General features: G+C 34.8%; 1 protein-coding gene across 4 annotated transcripts in view; it reads left to right on the top strand.

Annotated features, from left to right (window-relative positions):
• The window catches only part of LOC125674268 (CCR4-NOT transcription complex subunit 2-like), a 28,454-nt gene extending 18,997 nt beyond the window's left edge, over positions 1 to 9,457 (top strand). For 2 of the 4 annotated variants that reach the window (XM_048911395.2, XM_056161111.1), the window contains 4 exons: positions 1,488 to 1,549; positions 5,760 to 5,809; positions 8,462 to 8,562; positions 8,793 to 9,457. In XM_048911395.2, coding sequence (XP_048767352.2) covers positions 1,488 to 1,549; positions 5,760 to 5,809; positions 8,462 to 8,562; positions 8,793 to 9,018 — 439 coding nt within the window. In that variant the 3' untranslated portion in view covers positions 9,019 to 9,457. The remainder of the gene's footprint in view (positions 1 to 1,487; positions 1,550 to 5,759; positions 5,810 to 8,461; positions 8,563 to 8,792) is intronic. The other 2 variants (XM_048911398.2, XM_048911397.2) reach the window with 1 other exon arrangement.
• Positions 9,458 to 12,039: the final 2,582 nt, after the last annotated feature.

Below are 12,039 nucleotides of genomic sequence, written 5' to 3'. Positions count from 1 at the left end.
CAAAATTGACCTTAAATTTTGTTTTCTTAAAACTTTGATATTTTGCTTAGTATAAGGACTAGGATCATCAAATTTTGTCAGTTGATGCATCTTCGGACTTAATATCATGTTGTCTCAAAAGTAGGTCATGGTGACCTACTTTTTGAATTTCGCAGGTAATTAATATTAAATGGATTTTGATGCATATCTTGGACAGTTTTGAGCCTATGATCATCAAAAGTTGTCAATTGATGGATCATGGGACCTTAAAGTGTGTCATGTAAAAAGTATGTCACCATGACCTTCTTTCTTAATTTTATGGCTAATCATTTATGAATACATTTTAGGTTGTTATTTCAGATACTGAGAGGTTTAGAATCATCAAACCTTGTAAGTTGATGCATCTAGAGGCCTCAAAACATATTTATAAAAAAAAAGTAGGTCACAGTGACCTACTTTTTGAATTTTGCAGACATTCAAATTTCACATTTTCAATTTTAGATGCATATTTTGGACACTATGAAAGTTAGGATCATCAAACTTTGTCAGTTGATGCATCTTGAGTCTTCGTAGTTTTTTGACCAAAAAGTAGGTCACCGTGACCTACTTTTGGAATTTGACGGCTATATTTTAATATTTCAGATACTATTTGACTTACAATTATCAAACTTTGACAGTTGATGCATGTTGAGTCTTCAGAGTGTGTTGACTAAAAAGTAGGTCACCGTGACTTATTTTTGGATTTTGACGACTATATTTGAATATTTCAGATACTATTTGACTTACAATCATCAAACTTTGTCAGTTGATGGGTCTTGAGTCTTCAGAGTGTGTCGACCGAAAAGTAGGTCATTGTGACCTACTTTTGGAATTTGACGTTTATATCTGAATATTTCAGATACTATTTGACTTCAATTATCAAACTTTGTCAGTTGATGCATCTTGAGTCTTTGGAGTGTGTCGATCAAAAAGTAGGTCACTGTGGCCTTCTTTTGGAATTTGACAGCTATATTTGAATACTATTTGACTTGTCAGTTGATGCATCTTGAGTATTCAGTGTGTCGACCAAAAATAGGTCACTGTGACCTACTTTTGGACAGTTACATTTAAATTTTCAGGTACTATTTGACTTATTAACATAATCAAACTTTGTTAATTGATGAATCTTGGTTAGTGAGAATTTTGCCTGTTCTACAATGTATCAGAAGAGCGATTCTAGTCCCATGGGCCTCTTGTTTTACCTATGACCACAAGGGGTTTCCCTTTAATAAAATAGTTTTTGAGAATAAAAAGGGACCAATCTCGTTTTTGTTGAGTACAGTGTAGAATGGGAGAAATCAAGAGGGAAATATCCATGATTGTTAAATGTATGACTGTCACACTGCATGGTTCAATAATGTCTTTAAATTTTGAAAGATTGACATAAACAGAAAGAGACCAACTCAATCTCCTTGTGCAATACCTTGTATTGCTTGCGTATGATCTAAAGCTTTCTTGTACTTTTGCAGAAATCTGTACAGCACATTTCAATCGCCTTGGGCAGATTCTCCCTGTCGACCCCAAGATATAGGTCTGAGTTCACTTCTTGTGTAGTGTTGTATGGTGCATATCTTAGCATTTCTTTTGCCATGCTAGACATTTTACCAAATCAAATATTTACCTGTTCTTTTTAGGTGAAAAAAAAGAAAGTAGGTGTGTTTTCGATTATATCTTGAAAAAAATATAGGGTCGGGGTTCGGCAAATTTTTTATTTATTTATTTTTAAATTCAGTAAATATTGCCTTGTATCACTGGGGAAGAAACTTGTACATGATACATACATTTGTTTGTGAGTACCGACATGCAGCATCAAGTGTTCATTATTGGGTAAAATAAACCAAAAAATGACATTTTGACAACTGATTTTACCCTATTTTAATACATGATTGCATATATATCTGTGTAAATCTTGAAAATCAAGCCCAAACTTATTACATTTTTTTTTTATTTTAGAAATGAAGTGTGTAAATTAAGGACTGGAATTTGTTTGGAAAATTAGAATTGGGAGAAAAATTTAGGGTCGGTCAGGTAACCGGAAACACACCTATTAGGTTTTTTGGCCTTATTGAAGAAAATTTACAATTTCACCAAGTACTCTCCCACTTACAAACATGGCTTCTCCTCTGTGATTGATAGTTTGATTTTGTCTCTAACTTTTAATTTTCTATATTTTATGTGTTTGTTTAGTTATGACTATTTTCAAGCATGATGAAATTTTTTTATATCTTTTAACATCTGAAGTTTGCTGGTAGTGTTTTAGAAATATTGATATGTTTCAATTTGAGTAACTTTTCTCTTTCTTCTTTGTCAATGTTACTGAGTCTTTTGTTCACCTGAGGCACTCAAATACAAAAATACACCACTGACAACATTTAGTTTTCAAAGAAAAGGTTTATTCTGAATCCACATTATGCTAAAAGAGAATTGAGAGTCTTTCTTTGCAATAAATGGGGTTAAGTTTTGTGAATGCATGAAAGAGAAGGAATAAACAAAATATAATGTATACTTCCTGAATGACCTTGCCATTTAATGATTTATTTATAGCTGAGCTATAAGTTACTTAATTTTTGGACTTTTGTCCCTATCAAATATCCCTATCTTGTACAATAAGGACACATTTAGAGTACAATTGCAAAATCACAATTTTAAAAAGGCCCAAAAAGAAATATGTTGGTTTCCTCTTTCACCTAAAAAAAAAATTAAAGGATTGGTGGGTAAGTAATTTGTTTTTTTTGGGTTTTTTTTTTTATACTAGGTTGAATTATTTTTTAATGATTTAGTATTCTACTATGCATAAAATATAGTGATTGTCTAGTTATCAAATAAAAGTTATCTGATGAATCAAAATATTTCTTCCACTGTACTGTAAACAAAAACTGTTTCTGTGTTTTGGAATCTGTTAGTGCTCTGTTTTGAAATCTGTTAGTGCATAATAAATACAGGGGTGTGAGTTTTCCTCTTTTCAGAGGAAATCCTCTGATTTGCTCAATTTTCGAAGAAGAAAAAATGAAACGCTCTGGATTTGATCTAAAGTGGCAGAAAATGATATTTTTCCAGGTAGGATGAGGTGTTTTCCTCCCTTTTTGACCAGTTTTCCTCTTTAATAGCTTAATAATTAATTAAATAGCTTAATAAGTCAATAAATATACTCTTGTTGTAGTGATGACATTCGCAAAATCTGTGAGAATGGAAAAAAATGTGTTAGGGTCGGCAGAAATTTTTAGGATCGGTCGGGTTAGTGGAAACCAACATAATTTTTTTTTTTTGGCCGAAGGGAAGGTAGCCATTGTGGGTATGAACACTGTCCCAACAGTATGGAAAGGCAAAACAATGATTTAAATTTGTGGATTAAAACATTCATAAATAGCTGCATTTGTTAATTATTCATGATGTGGTCTGTGACAGTTGTGATATTTTTGTGTGTAACACAGTAATTATATATAACTATTAAAGCCCATGACCCCCTTATCTCTGAAAATAATATTTTGAATTTGAATGTACAAATGTACCTGTTCCTGCCTTTCACCACTTTGTACCACTTTTAAATTATAACGTGTTTCCTTGATTTTCAAAACTGAAACCAACTGTTACATTCTCCGACACATTAATGCCCGGTCTGTACCATAAAAAACTGTGTTGCTAATTCCATAATTAACAGTGAAGGATTGTGACTGTACCCTATTATAACAAATTAGTCTGCAGGGACAATGGCAACACAAATCTCCAGTGTTAGCTCACCTGAGCCAAAATAGACTCAAGTTAGGTTCTGAAATAAACTTTTGTCATGTATAAACTTGTCCGACTCATTTTCTTCTCCATTACAAGAAGCACAAGGCCATCTTCAATAGAATTAAAATAAAGGGGATTCCTGATTGTTCAGGTGAAAGGTCACATTGCCAACAACATTAAGAATCAGTCAATAAGGGAAATATTGATTACCACTGATCTGGAAATCTAATGTAGATTATGTGTAGATTCAAGTTTGTGCAAATACAGGTAAACTTCGGTATCTCGAACTCAGATATGTCGAATACCACAGATGTCTCGAAGCGAGTCGATGACCCCAGCCGGTTTTTACTATATTCATGTTTTGAAAAACCCCGATATCTCAAACAAGGAAATCTCGAATACCTGGCCGATCTCGAAGTAGATTTACGGTCCCAAGTGCTAAAATACATGCGTTATCTCGAAGTCCAAGAATTTCTCCCTCCAATGAATTCACACCTGAAGTACACAATCATCCCGTTATGCTAATTTACGATAACTTGGAAGTTTTCATTAGGTCTAACACGGGCTTTGTGGGACTATTCCTGATAATCACGCCTTATCAACCCCAAGCTGTTAATTTGGGAGCTTTATCTGATTATGCAGAATGGATGTTTGGAGGTGATAAAGAAATGTACATTTATACGTAATATGTCCCGATAATTAAACAAGCAACTGAGAACGATCACTGATATTTTGTCGTAATGCACGCTTACACATGCTATTACAGATCAATGTTAACCCTGAACACATCAAAGTGATATGGACATCAAGAAATTGAACAATTTATAGACCTCTTTTGTTATGAATATCAGCTCCAAAATTCTAAATTTTCAGTACACATCATGTCTGATAAACAATCTAACGAAGGATCCGGTATCCAACCCGGGGGAGAGTTGGATTACCTGATAGTGATGTGAAAAGGAAACAAGGTTCATACAATCGAAACAAATTCATCATAATAACTGTAGTGCTTTTGTTTACTAACAATTTTCATAAATTACTGTATAACGATATTTCCCGTCTCCATCTTCATAATGATTACAGTGATCGGTTTATCATTTACAAAGCTTAACACAAATCCGGGTATCAGAAATACTAAACTGATCGTGATAAAGGTGATTATCGCTATGAAAAATGGCCGAAATTCGTACAATGTAAGCTTTGCAGCATCAAATAAAGTAATAGATACTCAGTATATATGAAAATGCAAGTATACATATTTTTAGAAAATCCCTAATCTCAAACTAAAACTTTTACCGCTTAAAGTGTGTTTATTTACCTGTCAAATAGAACAACATAAAACATTACACAATATTGGTGTCAATTTCATTAACTTCGATTTCTCGAACCCTCAGATATCTCGAAGTTTTTCTTCAGTCCTATCAAGTGTGAGATATCAAAGTTTACCTGTAATGGGAAACGTGATCAATGGGAATATATGGGGAAATATCTTGAAATTGTCTTGTCAAAAACAAGGATATAATTCATCAAATTTACATGACAGCTTTCTTAGGTAGACCCAGAGTGGTATTGAGTTTGTTCAATATGTGAGCCCGAAAGGGGGAGGGGTTAGTATGGGACCAGAAAATAAGGGGTCAGAGTTTTACCCAAAACTGTATAATTATATGTGTATGAAAATACATTAGAGTCATCTTCAAGAAAATAATAAGTATAAAATTTGTTAAAGACATCCTCATGCCGAGTTTACTAAGATATAAAGTGAAATGGGCTGCTTTAAGACTTGCTGAAGTTTTAAACATCAAAACTGCAGAATGCTCATCCCAAAGCCAAATTTCTTTTATCCAGTCAGTTTACTTTAATTTTTTGATTTATAGAAAGAAAGGTGAAAGATTTACATTAAACAGAATTATGTACAAAAGTGATGATTTTTTATATGCCTCATGAAAATTGTGAAAATGTGAATTAACATTATATACTTTTACTTATACATGTGTGTATAAATCTTTCTTCAGATTATCATGTGCCGGTTGAGTATTTAACGAACATTTTCCTGAGAGACAAGGTATGAATTTTATGATTACAATCATTTAGAAATGTTTTATAATGTTGTATTTGAGATTACAGTGGTGTTGTCATGGTTACAAGTAAATAATCACTTTTATATACAGCACTGAATTAGACTATAGTTAAATTATGATACTTTATTCCCACTGTAGTTAGAATGACACATCCTGATTGGTTAAATAACTTTATTTTGATTGGCCATTTATCGGGGGGGGGGGGGGGGGGGGGGGGGGAATTAACCATGCCAGGTGTACAACAGGTGTGACATGGTTTTGAAATGCGTGATGCCACAATGGCTTTTTCCTCGCACACATTTATTTTTTAATGTCACAAATATAACCTGTTTCCTTACGGACACTGGTTTATTTTACTGGATAAAAATCGGTTACATACAAGGAAGTTAATAAGTTATTCTGGGGACACAGGAACTTAGATAATCATCTAGTATATGTAATTAGGATATACAGAATTTAAAGCCTTCAGGGATTTATCCCTCATTCTAATGCAATATACACTAAAGTTTTGAAGAATGTATCCCAGTAAACAAGGCCTTTAAGATTTTATTTTGAGTTGTATTTGTTTTGATGTTAAAGTGCATCGAGTACACCCCGGGTAACTTCCTATACAATTCCCTCATTAGTCCCCAAAAACGTAACTAATATGTTATCGAGTACACCCTGGGTGACTTCCTATACAATCCCCTGATTAGTCCCCAATAACTTAATCTAATGTGAGTACACCCCGGGTAACTCCCCATATAAGTCCCCTATTAGTCCCCAATAATTTAATCTAATGTTATCGAGTACACCCCAGGTAATTTCCTATCGAATACACTTGGGTAACTTCCTTTACAATTCCCTGATAAATCCCCCATAACCTCATCTAATGTTACTTGTCTAGACCAGTTACCATACCAGAGACAAACACAATACATGCAGTATTTAAGTGTCGGTGCGAGTGTACTTTTACCTGTAACTGTGTTGTAGGTCAGGAATGATTTTAAGAAATCATAAATTAGTGCTATTGGTGCAGCTCTATGGTAGATGCTTGTAGACTGATATTTTGGGGTTGATCATAATTTAGACTAGAATGTCAAAAGTACTAAAAGCAAATTGGAAAGTACAGTGTCTGTTAAAAAATCATTTCCTGATCTTATCAAAGATGAATGATCTACACCGTACACAAACATCCTGTTAAACAAATTATCAGTGTGTGCACATCCTGTACAAAGAGTGCATTGACTTTTCTCTTTAAATGTGTTACAAAAACCGTTATATTAACACTTTTGTAATATGATTACAGTTCCACTTTCTCACTACTACCAGTACTTGACCTGTGTCAAGTCTTCCACTAAGTCACATTCTGTAGGCTAGTGTGTCACTTGTGTTCAGTCTTCCACTAAGTCACATTCTGTATGCTTGTGTGTCACTTGTGTCAAGTCTTCCACTAAGTCACATTCTGTAGGCTAGTGTGTCACTTGTGTTCAGTCTTCCACTAAGTCACATTCTGTAGGCTAGTGTGTCACTTGTGTCCAGTCTTCCACTAAGTCACATTCTGTAGGCTAGTGTGTCACTTGTGTCCAGTCTTCCACTAAGTCACATTCTGTAGGCTAGTGTGTCACTTGTGTCCAGTCTTCCACTAAGTCACATTCTGTAGGCTAGTGTGTCACTTGTGTCCAGTCTTCCACTAAGTCACATTCTGTAGGCTAGTGTGTCACTTGTGTCCAGTCTTCCACTAAGTCACATTCTGTAGGCTAGTGTGTCACTTGTGTTCAGTCTTCCACTAAGTCACATTCTGTAGGCTAGTGTGTCACATGTGTCCAGTCTTACACTAAGTCACATTCTGTAGGCTAGTGTGTCACTTGTGTTAACTTCAGTCTTCCACTAAGTCACATTCTGTAGGCTAGTGTGTCACTTGTGTCCAGTCTTACACTAAGTCACATTCTGTAGGCTAGTGTGTCACTTGTGTTCAGTCTTCCACTAAGTCACATTCTGTATGCTTGTGTGTCACTTGTGTCCAGTCTTCCAATAAGTCACATTCTGTAGGCTAGTGTGTCACTTGTGTTCAGTCTTCCACTAAGTCACATTCTGTAGAAATGTTTAACTCATTGGCCTCCACTATTACATGTACATGTATAAGGCCTCAGTCTTGATAGTGTTTCGAGTGATAAGGCTTAGTATAGCTATTTTACAGTTATATGCTTTTTTGATGAAATACAACAACATTCAGTACGTATATTTGAATCTATAAAAATACCGTTTTACCACTTTTTTTTACCCTGAGAGAATCTATCTGACTGAAAAGGAATCCATTCTTCCTTTTCAAGAATTCATGTATTGATATTGACAGTGAACCTATTATTTTAATGGATTATTGATCAGTTTTTTGCTCCCTATCATATCTAATGACATTGTCGCAAACCACAGGTTATTGTTTCATTCTATTTCACATCGTAGCAAACCACAGGTTATTGTTTCATTCTATTTCACACCGTAGCAAACCACGAGTTATTGTTTCATTCAGAGAATGAAACAATAACCCGTGGTTTGCGACGATGATCTGATGATCAGTTACAACAAATTTTCCGACTACTCACTACCACTGTAAGTTTCTCAATACTTACACTGACCACATCTCTTTCTCCTTTCAGCTGGCTCCGATCAAACTGAATCGCTATGGAGAAGATGTGCTATTCTTTCTTTTCTACATGAATGGTAATGATTTCATACAGTTAGCGGCAGCAGCTGAGCTGTAAGTTTCACATTTTATTTATTATAACAATGTTGTTTCTAAGGATCAGGTTAAAGCAATTCACACTTCCTGTTTGGAGAAAAAGTTGAATTTAACAGTTATAAATTCTGTTAAAGTATTCAGATGTTTAAAAGAGAAGAATTTGAAGGGATATTTAAATTACCCTTCCCTGTATGCACATGTTGAGGTTAGATTTAATTTATGATTTTTTTCTTGAAATGTACATTTAGGTACACTAGAGACTGGCGATATCACAAGGAGGAGCGGGTGTGGATCACGAGAGCACCGGGGGTGGAACCATTGATGAAATCAGCCACGTACGAACGAGGAACCTACTATTTCTTTGACGTACAAAACTGGAGAAGGGTTGCAAAGGAATTCCATTTGGAGTATGATAAATTAGAGGAGCGACCGACCCTTCCCAATACAATGCACCACAATGCTAGCCAGCAGTAGCTCATGTGAGAGGAAGTGAATCCAATCATGTGACAGGAAGTGAACTGTGACCCTTTTAGTCAACAGCACAGAAAAATGTCAGAATCTGTTGCTGATGAATTTTTCACCTCTGCCAGCTTTGGCCTGAACTATCATTTGGATATTTAACACAACCGACTTCATCTGAAAGGCAATGAAAAGAATGAAAATTCTGAGACTCCAGACTTGTCATTTATGAATATTTCCAAAAATGTTAAAATACTGTTTTATTCAGTGCATGTTTTTAAGAAATTTTTTTAAAATACTAACAAGCACCAGAAAAAAAAATTCAAGATAAAACATTTGTTAAGCAGTAATAAATTTCCTAAAAACCCTGTGAATGTTGTGTATTTGGGTCAAAGTACTCACTCTGGTCAAGTGCAATCTATCATTGTAAATAAAACATTGTCATTGTAAAGTACCAAGTCTTAATGTCTTAGTGTTTAATGCAAAGTGCTTTGAAGTGTATTATATTATTTATATCTCATGTTCACCACATCTGAGAGGAAAAGGGAAGAATGTTCTTCCTATACATGTATAATGAGGAAGGTGAACATGACATTAAATTACTTTGATTTAATATGTAGGTGTTGCTGGTGCATGACATGGCTGATTTTAATCTGCCTCAAATATTCCTTAGGTAAAGGAGGTTCAGGTTTGTTCAAATAATGGGAACATTCCTGTGGAGAATGATAATTTAATAGAAAACCTAAACTGGAAAAGCCAAAGCTTGTTTGAAAGTTTGCTTTTATCATTATTGAAACTTCATATCTACTCCATAATTCCCAGGACAAGGCTGAGAATGGGGTGTCTAGAACCACAGTGGTACTAGGGGCGGATCCAGAAAATTTCAAGTCTCTACTTTTTCTGCCCAAGAAAGGGGGTGGGGGATGAAGACTGAAAAATGGCCAAAAATATTACCCTTTTTTCTTGAATGTTCAAATTGGGTAGGGGAGAGGGTTGCAACTTTTGATGAAGACTGAAAATGGCCAAAAAATCACCTTTTTTTCTTGAATGTTCAAATTGGATGGGGGAGGGGATTGCAACTTTTGATAATTAATAAAAACCCACGGACACATGTACGATTTGTGAAAAGAATATGCAACTTTCATTTATTGTACCGGTAAGTCATTCATGACCCCTCAAAGTATACATAGCAATCTGAAGACAAATTCCTGTAAAACCTCTTGAGCTCCACAAGTACATACTCGGACATTATGAAGATATGAGGGCTTGGATACAAATTTTCTACATTAGGCTTTAGTATATATATCTATCTATATACACGTATATATATATATACATGTACAAATATACAAATGTCTGAGTGGGTGGGTGGGTGTGATGTCGGGGATTTGTGTGGATTTTAAGTTTGTACTGGCTTGGTTACGTTGGTTGGATATAGATTTACCCAGTCTAACAAAAAGTTTCATCCACAGCGATAAAAATTCTGGTAGTAGTCTACTCATTAGATCTCGGGAGTACAAGCACACTGACAATGTCACGTGATTGCCAAACTGATACATGGAAGAAGATAATTCAACATTATTCCAGTTTTAATCAAAAACCCCATAGCGTGCATAGAACTACGGGCATTATTTCAATTTCAGAGGTGAGATCAAAAGTTCAATGTCTGACATTATTTCAATTTCAGGGACGAGATCAAAAGTTTGATGTCTGACTAATAACTAAATTCACAGTTTTCACCAAGACACCCCACCCCCTTAAATATGATGAATGTTGAAACTGATAAAGTAAAAACATACGATTATAAATAACGCTTAATAATTTATCATGTCCGTGTTATCCAGGAATAGACATCTAAGAGATACACTTATATTAAGTACTAGTACGGGCACACGATCTGTTCTAAATACGAAGAATTGGACTTCCTGTAGTGTTTCCAAAACAAACTTTTACTCCTTTATGACAATTAATGTGTAATGCAATACAATTTTTCTTGAACCTTCTTAAAATATTCTTTACCGTTGGTAACGAACATTCAACGTTCTTGTATATAACGATGTGTGACAAAATCGCTTGCCATGCGTCATCACTGAATTCGGTCATAAAGTAGTATTTTCAAACTCCATTAATGCAACAGAATAACTATATATATATATATATATATATTATATTATATATATATATATATATGAAAGGTGAAGATAACGAACAGTGATCAATGTCATAACTCCTTTAAGCAATACATAGATAGTTGGGCAAACACGGACCCCTGGACACTGGATCACTATTCAGATGCCTAGGAGGAGTAAGCATCCCCTGTCGACCGGTCACACTCGCCGTATATATATTTGAATTGCATGTGTAATAAGAGCACTTGCCTATTTATTTCCGAAAGTAAACAGAAACGTTCTCACTTACCGGCGCGAGCGGGATTCGAACCCGCGCTGATCAGATCTTTCGGAAGGTCGGTGGTCTCTTCCTAGGTACATTGTATCTGGGTTCTTTCTTCCACCAATAAAAAATGGGCGCCACCAGACAACTGAAAAAATTGTTGAGTGTGGCGGAAAACAGCTAAACAATCAATCAATCAATAATGTAGACACATACAAGGGTAATTTTAATATGAAATATATGGCGTCCTTGAAAAAAAAATCTTTGGCTCGGCTTGCGCCTTACCCATCTTTGAAATGGAAAAGTTGTGACCTTAAACTAACCTTGACACAGTTTTAAAACAAGAAGAGTGATATTCATGTTTATGAGTCAAAAAATATAATCATACATGTACTCTGTAGATGTCTGTTGCAAAATACCACATTTCAACACAAAGCATCGAAAATCATGTCACAAATCTTCCTAATTGCAAATATATATATATATATAACAATTTATTTTCATGGTATAATGAGAACAAATAACAATTATGAAAGTTACATTCATGTAAGTGTTTGACAGAATGATTCTTTTGATAGATTAAAGTCTTATGGACTGTTTTCAACATGCGACTGTGTGCTATAAATAGGTGTACAATTCCATCAA

Source organism: Ostrea edulis, chromosome 3 (assembly GCF_947568905.1).
Source record: "Ostrea edulis chromosome 3, xbOstEdul1.1, whole genome shotgun sequence".
Taxonomy (NCBI): domain Eukaryota; kingdom Metazoa; phylum Mollusca; class Bivalvia; order Ostreida; family Ostreidae; genus Ostrea; species Ostrea edulis.
The sequence above is the reverse complement of the archived record's forward strand: the minus strand, read 5'-3'. Positions and strand labels throughout refer to the sequence as shown.